We start from the raw sequence: 19,514 nt of genomic DNA on the forward strand, positions 1-19,514 counted from the left end.
TGCGTGTAGCGTGTCACTGTTGACGTAAAAATTTCGACCCTAAAATTATAACATGATTATTTTCAATGCGAGGGTTAATTTTTAGAGCAACGCTTTGGGTTAGCTCGTGCAAAGGAGAGCAGTTCGCGGCAAAACTAAAATGGTAGGCACTGCACACGTCTTCACGAGCGGCAGCCAGCGTGGTACCGAGCGTCGCTGTGTACGGGAACATATGACAAGCTGGGAGTATCAGTTTATCATACTGCGATATTGTGAGAACAAATAAGAAGTGCAGATTGAAGAATGGCTCCGCATAGCCTTCATTATGGTAGAAAAATGCTTTGACAATCGTTCAATGCAGCAATGCCTTTAATGACTGCATTTTGCCCTCCTTGTCTGCAAATTTTTCTCCGTCAAATTTCCGTCCGTTCGCACGCTGGAAAAATAACTGGGATAGAGTACACAGAAGGAAATTAGTTTCAGCGGGATTCGAAACTATACCTCTAGGGTGCAAGGCTGGCGCGCTAACCACTCGCCCACTGCCGCAAGGTTTTAGTTCCCGTTTCTATGCGGTAATTCTTTCTACTAAGTAAGAAACCGATGAGTGATGTTTTGCAAATGGTCATTTCTCACAGTTCAAGAAGACAAATTCGATGCACAAAAGAGGTAAAGAAAAAACAAGAAGGCCTTGAAGGCCCCTGGACAAAAAGTCACCGAGGGCACTTAAAAACTTATAATGCTAAATGCTAGTACGCCTGTGTACTGTGCGATGTCAGTGCGCGTTAAAGAACCACAGATGGTTGAAATTTCCAGAGCCCTTCACTACGGCGTCGCTCATAGCCTGAGTCGCTTTGGGACGTTAAAACCCATAAACCTAAACCTAAACTTACGTGCTGTGAATGCGAAAGCATGCACGCTAGGCGCTCGTCTGTGGCGATGGAGTACTACACTAATACGGTGTCCAGCGAAGCTATCTGTAGCCACCACGGTGGCTGAGTGGTTATGCCGCTCGGCTTCCGACCCGAAGGACGCGGGCTCGATCCCGACCACCGCGGTCGCATTTCGATGGAGGCGAAATGCTAGTACGCCTGTGTACTGTGCGATGTCAGTGCACGTTAAAGAACCCCAGGTGGTCGAAATTTCCGGAACCCTTCACTACGGCGTCGCTCATAGCCTGAGTCGCTTTGGGACGTTAAAACCCATAAACCTAAACCTAAACTTACGTGCTGTGAATGCGAAAGCATGCACGCTAGGCGCTCGTCTGTGGCGATGGAGTACTACACTAATACGGTGTCCAACGAAGCTATCTGTAGCCACCACGGTGGCTGAGTGGTTATGCCGCTCGGCTTCCGACCCGAAGGACGCGGGCTCGATCCCGACCACCGCGGTCGCATTTCGATGGAGGCGAAATGCTAGTACGCCTGTGTACTGTGCGATGTCAGTGCACGTTAAAGAACCCCAGGTGGTCGAAATTTCCGGAACCCTTCACTACGGCGTCGCTCATAGCCTGAGTCGCTTTGGGACGTTAAAACCCATAAACCTAAACCTAAACTTACGTGCTGTGAATGCGAAAGCATGCACGCTAGGCGCTCGTCTGTGCCGATGGAGTACTACACTAATACGGTGTCCAACGAAGCTATCTGTAGCCACCACGGTGGCTGAGTGGTTATGCCGCTCGGCTTCCGACCCGAAGGACGCGGGCTCGATCCCGACCACCGCGGTCGCATTTCGATGGAGGCGAAATGCTAGTACGCCTGTGTACTGTGCGATGTCAGTGCACGTTAAAGAACCCCAGGTGGTTGAAATTTCCGGAACCCTTCACTACGGCGTCGCTCATAGCCTGAGTCGCTTTGGGACGTTAAAACCCATAAACTTAAACCTAAACTCACGTGCTGTGAATGCGAAAGCATGCACGCTAGGCGCTAGTCTGTGGCGATGGAGTACTACACTAATACGGTGTCCAACGAAGCTATCTGTAGCCACCACGGTGGCTGAGTGGTTATGCCGCTCGGCTTCCGACCCGAAGGACGCGGGCTCGATCCCGACCACCGCGGTCGCATTTCGATGGAGGCGAAATGCTAGTACGCCTGTGTACTGTGCGATGTCAGTGCACGTTAAAGAACCCCAGGTGGTAGAAATTTCCGGAGCCCTCCACTACGGCGTCTCTCATAGCCTGAATGGCTTTGGGACGTTAAACCCCAATAAACCAAACCAAACTGATCTGTTCGCGCCGCCCGAATGAAAGTTAATGAAGACAGACAAACCCAGTGCGAAAAACTTCTAGTTGAGCCCGCGCGCCTCTGTGCTGCGGTGATGGCAGAGTGCCAGCTCTCTGGAAGTGGCCAGTAAACGAGACCTGTTCGCGTCGGCCTGAGTTCGAAACCTACAGCGAGAGAATTTTTGTTTAAGAAATTTTATTTTCTATCTTTCCTGGTAACGTAAGCACTCCCGATGACGTCATGACATCACGTTGGTTTTAGGACCGTCTGGCGTCGACAACTGCGACAACGGTGTATTTCCCGCCTCATGAGGAATATAATGCTTTGGCAGTAATGAGGTTGGGCCGCGGTGGCTCAGCGGTTATGGCACTCGGTTGCTGACCCGAAAGGCGCGGGTTCGATGCCGGTCGCGGCGGTCGAATTTCTTTGGAGGAATTCTAGAGGCCCGTGTACTGTTCGGTGTCAGTGAACGTTAAAGAACCCCAGGTGGTCGAAATTTCCGGAGCGCTTCACTACGGTGTCCCTCACAGCCTGAGTCGCTTTGGGACGTTAAACCCCAATAAACCAATCTATCTCCTTCTTCTGAACCAAGAAAACGTTAGAGATCACTGCGGCGACCCGCATTGGGAGAATGCGAAAGCGCTGACGCCTCCTCGGCACTCGTCGCCTCTCTTGGCCTCTTTTTGAATCTCTTTGCCCCTCTTTTCCACTGTTTGATTGATCAATTATCAATTCATTGATTACCCAATTGGTCATCGATAGACTGCTTAATTATCCATTGTAATTTGTTTCATGGACCAATCATTAACTAATTGATTAATTATCGATTAATTATTGATTTACTCTGATTATACCCTCTTTTCATCTCAATCATCCATTTCGAGTTTTCAAATTTCGCGCCACGATTCGTCACCCATCCACCCTATTGAACCATCCATTGACTTTCGCTTATAATTAATTTCCTAATTAGTTCACGTCAATCAAACATTCTAAATTTATTGCTTTTCATTCATGAAACACGTTACCATTAATTTCAAACTTCTATTTGGCTGTCTTGCACAATTTTTCACTATTTTATCGTCTACTGCTGTTTTCCTATCCACTCACTATGTCGACGTTCGCGCTATTTCGACGTTTTTTACATTTTTGGTTCTAATTAATTAACTAATTACCCTATTCCCATAGCTTGTTTTGGCATCATCCTCATGTCCTGTGTCGATTACAACCACTCGTTTGACGCCACCTCTTCTGAGAACGTCACTAACATAGCCTAGAAATGCTTTCCCAATAATAAGTTTCTCTCCAGCCATGGCTGCTCAGTCTTCTGCGCGCTCGGCTACTGACCAGAACACCTAGTTTATAACCTGGCCGCGTTTTTATCTAGGTGAAACGTAAAAGATGCCCGTGTGTACTGCGATGTCAGTCGATGTTAGATTTAGATCCCGAGCTGGACAAAAATATTCCGCACCCTAGCACTACAGGACCTCTTTATACCCCTCACTTCTTTCACTCCCACCTTCCTTTCCTCGCGGATGAGGTGTCTACCGAGAATTCGCACAGGTACTGGGCCTTACCTTTCTTCAAAACTAAATTTTCTTTCTCACCACAGCCTGCATTCCAACTAGCAGGCACACAATCTCAATATATGTCTGCGCGTGATTTGGTCTGCACCAGGTGCGGAGTTGGAGCGGAGAGTCAGGAGGGCTGCTCTGGCTTCGGTCTCCGTGATGTCGATGTCGAGCGTTCGATTAACTTGTCCACGTTCCGTAATCTGGACGACCAATCGATCACCCACATTGCGAAATACTTCAACTAGTGCTGGAGGGATGGTAACCTCCCGTAGTCCTGGCGCCACGTGAAGGTAATATTCATGCCTAAACCCAAAGAAACAACTTACACTACAGAACCTTCACCTGATTTCATGACTCAGGAAGCTCTTCGAGCATGCTGTGTTAGCGAGACTCACAAGTCACATGGCGGACAACAATCTTTACCCGCATACCATGGTGGGATTCAGCCCTCATCTATCCGCGCAGGACGCCATGCTGCAACTCACACACGACCTTTTGACCCGCTTCTTCCAGGTCACACCAAGGCAATCTTAGCTTTGGATCTCTCCAAAGCCCCAATATTAGCCTGAATACTACTGCATATTAATAATCTTGCTATATCACCTGGCATCTTTCCAGAAGATATGCAAATAGCAAAAAGATCGTAATTTACAAAGGTGGAGCTGCGTCGGATATTTCTAGTTAGAGGCCTATTTCAATTCTGCCGATATTATCTGACGGTCTGAAAAAAATTAATTACTCCAGAATAAATAGTTTTCTAACCAAACACACACTTTTATCAGACAGTCAGTTCTGTTTCAGAAACCAAAGGTCTACAGAAATGGCACTGATTAAACACAAAGAGATAATAATAAATTCACTTGAAGCCAGGTTGGTTGCATTCGGCGTATACATTGATTTTTTCAAAGCCCTCTGACCTGTTGAATCACGATTTACTCCTGCATAAGCTTAATTACTATGACATTAGAGGAACCGGTCTATATTTTATGCAGTCATATTTGAAACTCCGCAAATAAATGGTTTCCATTATTTGCACTGTATCAAACTTACAACCTCTTCTCTCTGGAGTACGACAAGACAGCATTCTGGTTCGTTTTTATTTATTATTTACATTAATGACATATTTTAAGCTCCTATTCCTGTACACTTAATAGCCTATGCGGATGACCTTACAATGCTTGTCTCAGGCAAACGCAGAAATTGACCTGCTAGAACATGACAATCAATTTCTAGAATTCTTGCGTCAATGGTCCATTAAGAATTTACTTAAGAGTAAACACCACCAAGATGAAAGAAACATTATTACGAACTAAAAATAGGATGGTGCGGGCAAATCTTTACCTCTGGTTAGGAGATAGAAAAATCGAGGTCGTGCAGAATGTGAAATGTCTTGGTGTTGTTTTAAGCGAATCGCTCAATTGGGACATGCATATTGAAAGCATCTGCACAAAAATGAAAGAAAGTAATGGCTTATTATGTCGTCAGAGAAGCACACTTTCGACAAGAGTGAAAGTACTAATTTACAATATATTTATACTGCCAAACATAACTTACTGCCTCATGGTCTGGGGGACAACGACCAAGCAGAATGAAATGAAAATCCCACTGGCTCAAAAATGAACAATTGGATTAATAGCAAATTTCATGGACCGCTACTTTATAAGGTTCGATATGAAAACTTCCCAGTTATTTTCATACAAATTAATTTCTCGGTATAAAAATGCTGTTCCCGCTAATGAATTTATTTGATCAGGTCTCAACCTTACTCGTTATATTTCAGCTTACAATATACGGCGCCAAATCACATGATCCATACCTTTCTACCACACTAATTATTGTAAGCAGTCACTAATATCTAATTCAGCACGCTATCTTAATATTCTTAAAAAGAACGACACCATAGGAGAAGAGACTTCAAGGCATGAATTAATCACAGTTATTCATATTTTACAATCTACATAGAAAGGACACCGCGATGTAGCAATATCTACTGTCGACATACTTTTGTTTTACTTGTAGTGTATGTGTGGTGATTTCAAAAGCATTTGTCAATAAAACGCTGTGAAGTGTGCCCGTCATAATCTTATGCAATGATAGCATAGTATGAATTTCATCGAATTTTTTATGGAGATATTTTGTTGCTGTAGTTCTTTTATTTTCTGAGTGCACCCTCTCACTTCTATTGTGATCAGCTAATGGGGCTATACGCCAATGCAGAGGGCGCAGGCTGGGTTTCAAGCTTCATCCACAAAGCTTTTGGCCCTGCGTCCTTTCTCCTTTGTTACTCTGTAACGCTGAGGGAGTGAAATAAGGACTTCATTTCATTTCATTTCAAAATCATCGTTATCCGGTGCCCACGTTTGTTCGTATAATCCAAAGGTCGAACAGTTGTCTACCACATGGTCGCTGGCTACGCTAGCGTCAGGTGGAGTCGATCTGATTTCCGCGTAAAGGCTATCGACAATGCCTATAAAGCCGAGGACCTCACCGTTCGGGGCCTGGAACAATAGTTAGAGACAACTAGCTTCTATTACAAACGCACCCCGCATGGGCTGTATCGCGTTCGTTAAAAAGAGAACTTCGTGTAACGAGTAAAAACGACATCCATTTATTTTAGGGTCGAGACGATTGAAAACCCGAGCGGCACTCTTTCGAAGCTTTCTTGGCTTGGCTTGCCTTTCGACTTGGGGCGGGCTTGTTTCTGCTTTGGTTTCGCAACAGGCTGTAAACGAAATTTAATACCCCTCGTCTGACATGTCTCACTTCGAATGAAAGAAGAGGGGTTTCTTGGCAGGCGTGTGACCTCAAGATGATTGCCTGCTAGAATCAGTAGCTAATCTAGCAACAAGTGTTAACTCTAAATTAAAATACACAATTTAGTAGCTCTCTCTGTGCATTTTCCGAACTTAATCTCGTAATTTGCAAGCGAGTGGGGGTGTGGCTTCTGCACATATATTTTTGAATCGATTGCAAATTCCTTGCAACGAGCGCCGGCGTTTACCTTGCCCCAGTATTCTTCCGTGAAAGCGCCGGGTTTCTGACCACGCCATATATATGTAACGTCGGCGGGCGGTAGCTTCTCCAGGGCAACATCAGCTCCCTCCTATAGACGGCGTCCATTTGCTCCCGACGCGACGCGCGGCAGCATCCGGTGAAGCAGTCAATCTCGGAGAACATCCTGCTTTGCGTTTCTGTTACCGCCGAGTAGCATCCGCTTAAGCAGGGTGTTTCCATTCCAAAACAGAAACATTGTGTGCTGTCTGTTGATAGCACACTTCCCGTCTGACGCCGGTAGCCGGAAAAAAACACTCCGCTGGCTGTTAGTTCTGCAGTTTAGAATGCAGTACTTTTGCCGTTGTGATGCATGTCAGAGAACTGAGGGAAGCGCTTTGCCGAAGTTGTGATTTTTACCACTGCGACAGCCCGCAGCGCTGCTGGTTATATTTGCGAAACTAGGACCCGACATTGTTGAACGATCTTAAATCGCGTTCAGGTCTAGAGTTGCGGATAACACGAATAATCGGAGTGCAAAATTGGGTCTGTACGAAGAATCGTATTCCTTGAGGGGCCACCTTTATCGATGTGGAGAGATTTTGGGTGGACGCCTGTGCCACGAGACAATAGGTGTGCAGTAGGTTAACTGCGGTGTAAAATACATTATCATTGGTGCTGTGTGTCTTTAAGTCCTTGCGTGGCACCACGAGCTGGGTCATTTTTTTGCAAGGGACCCGGAAACCGGATCATACGAAAGGGTCTCATTAAGGACCCTACAAAAATGGAAATTCATGAGGCCGGTTTTGCTGCACAAGAATGTGTTGAACTCCCCCGGAAATTTGTGTTGCGCTTCCGACATCGCAAACTTCGACTGATGTGACTAGACGCGACGGCCACACATTTTCCGCACTGTTGGAACAGTACGACGGTGTTGTCCCGTCCTCGGCTTCCTGGAATGCATTGAATGGGAGGGGGTGGGGGGTAATGTTAAGTTCATAATTTTGTGAAATAAGTTCGCTAAGTTCACAATTTTTTGAAATAGCTCGCATTAGGCCGGCTAAAGATTGCAAAATACATAGCTCTTATAATAACATTGTTTCTAGGCTAAAAAAAAGATCAGTGCTATGAATAGCACATACTCCCAAACGGCTGCGGCTTTGAAATGCATACAGTTGTGTACAACATACTTTAAAGGGATAATTAGTACCTGTTTTTGACACTTTTTTAATATGTAGCGATAGGTTAAAAGAAATTACAACAAAGACAATTGTTTACCGCAAAAACATGCAGTAGTTTTTTTCACTTTTTTTAAAAAGAGCTGTTCAGTGGATGGCACAAGCGTTGCTTAATAAGCGCCAAGTTCTTCCAAGTGCGGCCCAGTTGGCGCCGTTTTCACAGGAACCGCCGGATGATATATATGGCCAGGACATCGAATATCCTTTATGCATGAACTCGTGGCGTCGGACCGCGCACTTTTTTACACACATTTAAACGGCATTACGAGAGGGTTGAAGAAGCTCGCTGAATTTAATTTTCTGATGCCTTACTGAAAACGATGCAGTGTACCTGGAAACCACAATCAGAGTTTGGGCGTTCTCCATTTATCAACCAGTTCTGCTACCATCACCAATGTCATTGTCAGCCGAACTGAAGCACGAACGCCTATCCCACGCACCTCCAGTTGATATTGTCCTGTAGCTGTAGCCTGCGTATCGCTGCAGAATTCCTAATCTCATCCTCCCTCCTGACTCCCGACGTCCCCAGCGACGTTAACTTTTCTTAATATTCACTCATTAATGGAGAGAGCGTCTCGATTATTCCGTCCTGCCCATGCCCATTCCTTCTTCTTTATTTGCACATATCGTTTTCCTTTCCGTAGCTGGCTGCGATGTCCCGATGAAAGGTCGACGCTTTTTGTTATTGTCCATGCGTTTGGCCCTTAGGTTAGTACAGCCTTTCTATATTTTCTTTTGTTGAATATCTGTGACATTGCCAGTGAAATGCATTTCCGCCCCATTCTTATTCTTGTTACTTCGCTCTCGTTGTAGCGATCTGGGGCCACTGCCTCACCCTGCATAGACACTTGATCATTGGTTTTAATTTCGTTCTATTAATTTTCAGGTTGACTGTCCTGTTTCTGCCAGTTTAAGTCGTGGCACATGCTTTGTAATTCGTTCCCTGTGTTACTTAACTGGGCAGTGTCATCAGCACATCGGTGATTGCTACGGTATTTCTATTAGGTTTGATCCTGAACTTTTCCCAATTAATATCCCGGAGAACCTATTGTAAACATGTGAAGAAAGTACTGTAGAGAGAGATTGTCTCTCTGCCTGGCATTTTTTTTTTGGGGGGGTGGGGGGGTGGAGGGGATTTTATCACTCTCTTCATGGAGGCCTATAGAGGCTGTGCAGCCGCTGTAGACATTTTTCGGCATCTTTGCTTATGTTTTTTCTACACCCTGCCAGCGTAGTTGGTAGTAATGTGGATAAAACCCAAAAGACGACTGAAATATAAAAAATTAGTGCCTTGTGACGTAGATGATTACCCCTTGATGTTCTGCCCGGTTTATGAAGCTAAGCATTTAGATGCCCCAGGAAGTGGCGACGAATTATTGCAGCCGTCCTATTTGTGTGGGAAACACACTCGCTATCATTCACCATCTTTCAAAGGCAGAATTACGTTGGCCGGTTCTGTTTTCCAGCGAACAGTGATAGTCGTTGTACGTGAGCGTGCGTGAAGAAATTTCTTCGAATTCTACGAAGTGTCGGCACTGCAGGATTATCAAATTGGCTCTCCAGCAGTCGAATATATTGATGCGGCGTGGTAAGCCAAGGAACAGGACATGACGACAGAAGAAGTATGATTTTATTGGCTGCGGATCCAGCGCAAGGACCCGTCCCGCGCCACTGCCTGCTTGTTCGTCCTTTTTGTGGCATTACCCGAGGCCACAGAGCGATCACGCCGATAGGACACTTGAATTTTGGAGGATGAGGTGACGGTAAGCATGGTCAGAAATGATAGAAGAAGATAAAAAGCTTGTCATCAGGAAGAACGATGTGGTTTGATGAAAGGTCGCCGGAGCTTGAGGTCCAGCGGTCGGTCGCCCAGAGCAGGACAAGGTGTGTGGATGCGCCGGACAGCTTGAGGGGTTGCGCCGTCTTGGTTCTTCTCGTAGTCGACTCAATAAGCATCGGGTCATAGCATGTATTCTCCTGGTCGTCGTGAATTGTGGCCGGGCCCGGTCGGTTCCCGTCAAGTCGAGCGGGGGGTTGATCCGAGCGGTGGATTTCAGGCGTCCTTGGCCGATGACCAAGGCGAGCAGAAGGCGTTGATACTCGAGGGACCAGGATGATTATCTATACCCCGCACGTTAATCAAATGATTCGGTGTGGCAAGCCAGTAAAGAGGACGACATGATAACAGATGAAATATCATTTTATGTCTGAGGGCTTAGCGCTATTGATGATGATGTCCTCAGGCTACTGCTCCGTGTCCCACTGCCCGCTTCTTCTTCTTCACCATCATCCTCTTCATAATGGCACATACCCCCTTGGGGGTACTGGTCAAGATGTAGTGGCATAAATAAGGAAATTTCTATAGGATTACGACAAAATATCGGAGCCAGGCGTGAATTTTGAAAATGTATCCCTGAAACACGACAGAAGAATATTTATTGTTAAATAACAAAGAACATTTTGGTGAAAAAAAAACTCCAAGACTTTTAAAGTATTTAGCAAATCAACCTACCAGTTGCAATTATCTAATCATGGAGATTCCTACAAACTGAACTGAATGCAAATCCTTTGGCTCTCGCACCGAACGATAATAACACTGGCAGAAATAACGGGAGCCCTAACCTGGACAGAGGGACCTTCAGGTAAATCTTTCTCTGAAGTGCAAACATTGGACAGTAGAGGGGAAAACGGTCTACAGATTCAACGCCCCCGCATAAGTCACATAGGTTTGCCGGTGACCACCCATATATGCATAAATATAAATTTAAACTGGGAATCCTGCACCGCAAACGCGTCATTCATACCTCACACAGCCTGGTTTTACACAAACGGATGTTCCATTTATATGCTAAGTGCTGATAATCAGTGGTGTTTAGTAAGGGATCGCGTAACCTGGCTGATGTGAGTTGGAAGGAAATCTCTAGCAGACTGAAACTCCGGACGGGATGCGTCGCTGACCCGTCTTGCTAAGTAATCAGCCACCTCGTTTGAATGAATGCCTGCATGACAATGAACACAGACAAAAAGGACCTCCTTTAAAGTGGACGGAATAAAAAATCGCAGAAACCACTCGAAAAATATTTTTGTGAAGTTTCAAGGGAGACTAATACTGACAAACAATTAGCCAGGATGATAATGTGGGATACATGACCTGGAATTTTGTGCAGGGCCATTCCAAGAGCCAAAAATTCCGCAAATAATATAGGAATATCATCTGGGTTGTGGACAGAATAGCTCCATGCCAAATCGTGCGAAAAGACGCCAGCTACAGCTTTTTGGCAGTTGATGGAAGCATCTGTAGAAAGCACCACATGATGGGGGTATTCCACTATGTTATCAGAAAGCATACCGTTTGAAATGTTTGTTGGCATGTGTTTCGCATAAGATGGGAAGATGTGGTCAAAATGGAATTCCACTGCTGCCGGCGTGTCGTCAACCCACTGCAAAGAACTGAGATCAACACCAATCGTTGTTAAAAGGTTAAGCGTTAAGGTCACTGCCCGCTTCTTTGTCCTTTTCTTCGTAACAATATTATACAAGCATAAGAAACAGCTGCTCTCGGCAGAAAAACGAGACTTGTTCGTGGCGTTTTCCTGAAGGAGCAAGGACGGACACTTTTAGATGAGCAGAAGATGTCGCGATCAAACACACGTTTATTGAAGCACTTCGTGCGTATTCTTCTTGTACTGTGAGTATTTATTTGTGGTGAGGAATTAAGTGCGCTCATTTTCATTCTATTACGAGGAGTAAATAAATTGGATTTACTGGAATTTGGGTGAAGTGGGGGTAGCCACAAGGTCAACTTCCATGAAAGTTTTGTTAGTGAGCACAACTATTGTACAACGCCATAAGTACGCTTATTTTAACGTAAAATGCCATGACAGTGCTGTTGACTACAAAATGCGTTTTTCGTGGCCCCTGATTAGAGAAGCAATATTAAGGATAAGTGCACCGATAAGTGAAAATTTTGCCGTAGCAGGGGGTAGCAGAAAGTTAGGTAGGCGAATGAGATTAGGTAGTTTGCAGGGATACGGCGGCCGCAGCTGGGAATTAGAGAGACATGTGAGTTGCCTTTGCTCTGCAGTTGGCGTAATCAGGCTGCTGCTGATGATGATGATAAAGATAACACACTCCAGAACACCACTCTCCAACAAACTCAGACAGTCTGAGTGTTTGCCGAACTTTCTTTCTAACAGGAAGGCTTAGTGGCAGTTGAACTCTACATTCTCAAGTGCGGTAACTTTTCTTTCAATGGCGTCGAGTTAGACCGCAGCAGGCTGTGGGGTTTCGTGGGTTATGAGCTTCTTCCTGGTGTCTGTCTTGGGCATCGACCTGTACAGCCTGTCCCAGAAGTTCGGCTCACCCCAGCAGAGGTGATTGGCAGTCCGCATGTAGAGACGGAGGTCTTCATCGATAGGTCCAGGGGCTACTTCGTCGACGAGCACAATGATCAGCCTGTTGATGCTGTCCTGTAGCGCTTGACGGTGTGCCAGTCGAAACTCCAAGCGGCACCACTCGCTCGCCACAAAATTTCTGCAGCATAGAAAATACAGCGTTAGCATTTGCAGCTCAAGTTTTTCTTTTTATGTCACCCTAGAAAGAAATTGAACCATTCTCCAAGCACACCTAGACACACAGAAATTCGGGCTGTAGCTAAAACCAAATCTCTCCCAAATCAAAGAGCCGTACCTTTCCATCTACCTGTATGCATCGGCCCAATTGAAACGCAAGTGCGTGATAATACCAGCGAAATTTTGTAATAAGTGATGTGACCATATAGGCGACGCTGTATGCTGTGAATAGAATAGGATAGGGCATCTTGTAATGTCCAACAGGAATAAGGTAGCTAGAGGGCTACCCTCTAGCTACCCTCTTTTTGTTGGACATTAAAAGCTTTCCTATCTTATCCTATCCTATCCTATCCTATCTTATCCTATCCTATCCTATCCTATGCTATCCTATCCTATCCTATGCTATCCTATCCTATCCTATCCTATCCTATCCTATCCTATCCTATCCTATGCTATCCTATCCTATCCTATCCTATCCTATCCTATCCTATCCTATCCTATCCTATCCTATCCTATCCTATCCTATCCTATCCTATCCTATCCTATCCTATCCTATCCTGAATGTCGCTTAACGCTTGCAGATGCGCGTTAATTCATATGAGACAGATTACGCTCTAGGGCTGCATGGTGAATGTCTTCTTTCTGCAGGGATTGTTTTTGTTCTTACTGATTTTTTTATATAGAAACCATGAGAGATGCGTCGGTGCGGTTCACGCAGGTGGAATATGTATAGCAAGGCAGACGTTAAGTACACCTTTCAACTTTTTTAGTATTATCACACGAGCATGGACCTTTCGCTTCATCTTCACCCTATGACGGAGCGAATCTGCAAACATGGCGAAGGTTTCTCCGTAGGAAAGAATCATAGGCCAAGGTGACCTTCATCTACTAAGGTGTTCCCATGTGGCTGAAGTCAAAGCTGCGCGATGTCCCCGCTTCCTTCGTTTATCGCACTGCTTGACGTACTCGTCTTCAACAATTGTAAGAGGTCAAGTGAAACGAGCAGTTAGCAGCAAATTTAGCATTGAACAATCGAGTCTCGTAAATCTGGATTTCTTTTTGTCATTTTAAAATTTTACAAGAATTATTATGGGAGCGCAAGAAAAGACGAAGAGCAGCAGAAGACTCACGCTTTTATAGTTGGGCTAGCGAAACCTGAGTTTCCTCGAACTTAACTTTTTTTGTGGTATGTCGAAATGTAAAAATTTCAGGGGGCACTTTGACTGTCTAACGTGCGTAGAGGCGAAAGCCGTTCCCGCGCCACTTCGACTACCTCTGTTGTTGATTAATGACTAATTACAAATTTATACCTAGTTACAAATTAATACCAACCACTAAATAGTGAGTAATTACTAATTATTACTAATTAAGGATTAATTACTACGCAATGTACTTTATGACCAAGACATGAGTATTCATGGCTACGACATACTACACCCCCGATGATGTCATCAGCTTGATTGAGAGCTGTAGTGTGATAGCACTAGGCTAACGATTAAGTAAAATTTCAAATTGTTCCTTACAATTGTCTCTTACAAACCGAAAAACAAATTCCCGCTACAAAATTGCTGCAATCCCGGCTAAGAACATGGTAATCAGGCAGTTGAGTCCATCCGCAGCGCTCAGTTTCCGCCATGTGTATACGGACCTATACCCATTAAATGGGGCATTCTCACTTTGTGACGAGCAACAACGTTCGCCTGGAGCAGGCGACAGCGTCGCGGATGATGTCCTGCAGAAGGAATCCGCCCTTGAAGTTCCGCTCGTAGGTGCAGTACGAGATGCCGACAGCCTCTAGTCCCGGAAGGAGTTGCTCGTGAACCCACGCTGCGTCCTTACTGCTGAACGAGAGGAACACGTCGAACAGCTTATCTGCGTCCACGTCCCCCTCTGCGTTGCAGTGGAGCCAGCGGCAGACACCTCGCATGTGCAGCCACAACTTGAGCTGCCGTTCACCGTGCAGGTAGGCAACCGAGACAGCTAGAATGACCACCACCACCACCCCTGTGGGCGAGAGAAGAAAGTGAACACGCTGTACCCATGATCTAAAACTACATAGTGGGCAACCACCGGCACGCACCGAAGAAGGACAGGAGGTACGTGATGTACGCCGGAGAAGATATAGCACAAAGTTGGTTTGGTCCCAAGGTCATGAGCGCCCTCTGCGAAACGTGTGAGTTGAAGCTTTCTGCGCATATGATGTGTTTGGCGTCCCTAATCTGTCGGAGAGAATGGAAGTAGAGCCAACAGAGTCAAGCAAATAATCATACAAGGAAGTTAGGGTAGCCATTCAACAGAATAAAAAAACGAGTAACTTAGAATGGCGGAAAGCACAATTGGAAAGATCCTTTCTCCAATGATTTCTCTGGACTGTCTATGACGATGCACTCTAAACACGAATACACCTATATGGGAGTAAAAATGGTGTAAGCTCTTTTTAAAGGTTGTGTGCTAGAGGAAGACTCTGCTCCCTTTTTACATCTTTCTATTTAGAGTGTACTTACCACATTGACGTGAGCTTCCATCCATTGCCTAAACGAATAATCGTAGCAGTCACACTGGAACGGATTGCTGGAGAGCCACAATGAAGTCAGATTGAATTGATGAACAAGTGCATGCGGCAGTTTCTTCAGCCTGTTGCTCCTAAGATCGATAGAGCGCACTTTGTCAGGCAGGGCAGTCAGATTCAGGCTCGAAATCCGATTATTCGCTAACAAGAGCACTTCCAAATCTGGCGCGCCTTTTTTGATACGTTCGTCGAGCTCTTCGAGCATGTTGTCGCGCAAATCCAACTCGGTGGTGTTTAGAGGAAACAAAGCAGGCGCTCGGTTCAGTGTCGCAGACGAGCAGTTCACGGCAATGGCTAGGTTTCCAAACACTTCTCGGCAGGTGCAGCTGCAAGCCGGATCACAGCCGTCCTTCCACGTGACCAAGTTCTCCTCTGTCAGACTGCGGAGAGAGTTTCTTTGGAGCCAGTGCGGGTTCGCGCATTCCGGGTTCCCTATTAAGCGCACATCGCTGTCTTCCCGAAGAAGCCAGGCCAGCCTGCAGTCACACAGCAAAGGGTTGCCTATCGGGAAAGATGTTGGAAACAGCATATCGTAAGAAAACAGGTGCGAAGAAACTTCCAGGTGCAAGCAATACCAAATTTCTTTGTTTATTGCGTGCAAGGAACGATATCTGAGACAAATATGCTTCTGAAGAACTTCACTCATTTTAAGCAGTTCATTCTTTGCACTTCTTTTACAGAAGACACCGGTCTCTATGCCTAAGTAAAAAGCGAGTCGCTTTTTATTGTGTGCTGGGCATGCCTTGTTTATTTCTTGTCTCTCTTTGGCGGGATCGATAAGCCTGAAAACACTTTACAAGTTGTCGGATGGTAGGATACCCAAACATTTTCAAAAGGGACGACAATATGCCTGTAAGACTGTGGGTATTTGTGGCAACTTCTTCCCTGTATCTTGTGCAGTGTTTTGCCTGATGTGTCGTTAGTCAAAAGGTAGGGAATCAGATAAAGCTTATATTTGTTCCCTCTTCACTTTCGTTTTTAAGATCAAACAAGAGTGTCACTCAGGATCTGTGCCACTCTAGGAAAGAGTTTAATGCTGCGCTAGGCGTCGGGTTGAATGAGCGACATGCAGGCCCAGCTGGAGCTTTGGAAACGGATTTGCTGCAGCAAGGTAGAGATACAAGTCTCACAAATGGGGTAGGCAGGAAATAACATGGCCACTAGGCTTTCATTGTAAACGCACTGCCATCGGTTGATTAAGATTATTGGTATGTAATTTTCATTAGGTGGGAAATTTACATCAACAATAGTCTATGTTCTAAAGAAACGAGAGGGAATCAGTTGGAACTCTCTGTATAAAGCTGTGGGTTGTAATCTACAGAGTTTGGGTGATGAAAAAATTGGAGGCTTATCAATGTTAAGCCCAGTGGATGCGAAGCATGTTAAGCAGCTGCCTCAGTGTGGATGGGGCTAAGTAACGGAGACGTGGTTTTAGGTTATTAACGTCCTTAGCGTTTGGAGGCATCTTAACCGCATACACGCCCGGCGCAAAGACGCTGGCGCGGTTGCGGGCACAGAGACTGACGCGACGGCGGGCGCGCGCCGCTTCATCCCTGGCGTGACGTCACATATCACGTGACGCAGCGATGGTGGCGCCGCCGCTGCGTCGCGCGCGACGGCGCCAGCCGAAGCGTGGAGGCCTCCGCCGGGCGACGTCCGACGGCGAGATATGAGGCCCCATCTGCAGCCGGTGTGACGTCATCACGTGACGTCACATCATGTGATCTCACTTCAAGGTCAATGGTGGCCACCGCCGGGCGTCGCGCGAAGGCCCGAAACCTACGTTAATATGCTTCGCATAAAATATCTAGTTTCTGTGCTCTTTTCAGTGAACGTATTAGGCGCACTCTGTATCTCTACGCTTTTCTGAATTTCAATATGACTAGGTCCCTACTTACCACTTTCCTGAGCACTTTTGCATCCTGTGCAATGGCCGGACGGACGCACATTGTTAAGTTTATTTAAATTTTATTTGCAAGATGGGGCTGTTGCACGCGCGGAGCCTGTTTTGTTTGCGGGAGAGGTCTTTCCGACTCCGAAATGATTGCTTTCTGCGAATTTTACTGCTTTTCCTCCCCTACCGTTCTGATAATATTTGAGAGATTTCTACTCAAATTCCCGCCTTTCTGCCTATTTCGTGCCTTCACATTGGAGTCTCCCATCAAAAAAATCTGTTAGATATTTATTCTGCTCCGTGATAGAATGACGACTTCATATAACTTGGCGTCCATTCATAAGCTTTCTTTATTTTTCTTGATCTAGCCAGCTTTAATTGTTTATTGAGCCAGATTACGATGACTCACACCTTTGCTTATATCCGGGAGAAGTCTGGGATATTAGCAGCTAAGAGTTTAGTGATTCTTACCGAACTCCCTGCACCATCCAGCCAACAGCAGTTTCAGCTGTTACAGTTTGTTCCATCGCCGTCGAGCCCCGCGTTCTAATTTCTCTCCTCTAATCCTGCCTGTCCCTATCTTTTCTCTAACCACTCCTACAAAAATTTTCTTAGACAGTGTACTGAGTGTCCATAGACTTCCGTCTATAAAGTCAATAGACTCTCTGTAGACAAACCTTGGCGAACAGTCAATAGGCAATACAAATGCTATAGACAGTCTAAAGACAATCTATAGATCTATGGCCATGTACTATTAGTACACTTTTGTCTGTAGACAGTCTGTATACTATGAATAGAAAAAAAGAAATATCTATAGGAAGGCAAGAGTCTATAAGAAGTTTATAGACTGTTTATAGACCATTTTTGTAAAGGCAATTTTAGTTGCGCTCGGCTAAGCACAGCTATATTAGGCCTAGCTTAATGCTGCTATGCTCATTATTAAAGATTTAATCTCAATCAAAGAAATAACCCTGAAATGTTAATGAGCTCCTGTATTCCCAAGCTTTGCCAGCACGGTCAGGATTTGTGCCCACGATAGCTGGATTGTTTGAAGTTGTGCACATTCAAGCGCTTCACAAATCTTGAAAGAGGTAGTGAAATGTAATATGAGCTTACGGTCCACGGTCACCTCTGGTGTAGCTATCATGCGACGTGGAAAATCGCTTCGACGAAGCAGTTTAATCCGATTTCCTGTGAGTCCGAGGCTCCTCAGGTGCACTGCTCCAGTGAAGGCCCCTTCCACGTTGCTGATGTTGTTTCCGACTAGAGAGATGAACCCGAGGAAAGTAGTGCGTCCGAATTCGCCGCTTTCCAAGTATTGTATTCGATTGTAGGAGGCATGAATGTATCTTAGATTTGGGAGGTGTCTGAGAGAGCCGTTGAGAGAAAGCAATTGGTTGCCACGTATACAAAGCACGTTCAGAGCCACAAGACCCCGGAAGGTATTTCTTCCAACCCACTGAATATTGTTTTCGTCCAAACTTATATACAAAAGGTGCGTATTATCTTTGAAGTTATCATCAGGAACATGACTGATAAGATTGCCATTAACAGAGAGAGTTCTTAAAGTACTAATTCCATCAAATACGTTAGCAATACTGGTGATGCGATTAAAAGATAGTTTTAGTGTCTTGATTCGGTGTGTGTTCGTGAACGTTCCTATCACACTGAACAATTTGTTTCCCGATAGCTTTAGAAATTCTAATTTGGAATCGGTGCCAAAAGCAGACCCGTTTAGGTAACTTATATTGTTTTGGCTAAGGTCCAGACGACGCAGTCCAGGAAGGCTTTTGAAAGCTCCGGGCTTTATGTCGCTTATTTGGTTCTCGCTTAAGCGGATCACTTCGATCAATGCACTCGTCGATGCGAACGCAGGTATACTGGCTATCCTGTTGTTTGACAGGTTGATTTCTTTCATGTAAAGCGCATTCGATTTCGCAAGCCCATTGATGTCCGTTATCGTGTTGTACCGGAGGTCGACTGTCTGAAAAAGACGTACAATGACAACAATCAGAATGGTATCCGACCAAAAACAACTGCACAATATTTGGAAGGGCAGCGATAAAAAGTGGAGTTAAGTCGGGTGAATCGTATTGGATATAACATCAAAAGAAAATTGGCAAGGTTATATTACCAACGGTGCAGATAATGCAGAACACTGGAATTCTTGTGAAAACTTTTGCTGGCGGAGTAAACCTCCTCTCGAGCCTCTTGTTATTTTTTTATTGCCATAGGCAACATAATGTTATTGGTAAAATATAGTGTAGATGCTTCATATCGCCCCCTCAATTACTAGCCGAATTTAATAATCTATAAATTGTCTGGAAGCTGAAATTAGAAGTTTTATATCGTCAAGAGTTCATTGCCTGCGGATGTGTGTATTTTTTTCCTGTATTGAGGGCACGCCGGCAGAGTTACTTCGCGGGAATGTTCCTCACTTTTGTGCCTGCCGGTGACTGCCCGTGTCTGCTTTAGCGCCCAT

At 45.3% G+C, this 19,514-nt stretch overlaps 1 protein-coding gene across 1 annotated transcript; it reads right to left on the minus strand.

The window, feature by feature from the left end:
• Positions 1 to 12,260: 12,260 nt before the first annotated feature.
• LOC149331758 (protein toll-like) lies at positions 12,261 to 19,514 on the minus strand. Its single transcript, XM_089557407.1, has 6 exons — positions 19,471 to 19,514; positions 18,149 to 18,381; positions 15,074 to 15,639; positions 14,650 to 14,788; positions 14,246 to 14,573; positions 12,261 to 12,531 (listed from the first exon to the last, which is right to left on the minus strand). The coding sequence occupies exons 1-6, from the start codon at positions 19,512 to 19,514 to the stop codon at positions 12,261 to 12,263; spliced, it is 1,581 nt and encodes a 526-aa protein (XP_089413533.1).

The sequence above is a fragment of the Amblyomma mixtum genome, chromosome 8, assembly GCF_055824585.1.
Source record: "Amblyomma mixtum isolate Tamu chromosome 8, ASM5582458v1, whole genome shotgun sequence".
In the NCBI taxonomy this organism is placed as follows: Eukaryota; Metazoa; Arthropoda; class Arachnida; order Ixodida; family Ixodidae; genus Amblyomma; species Amblyomma mixtum.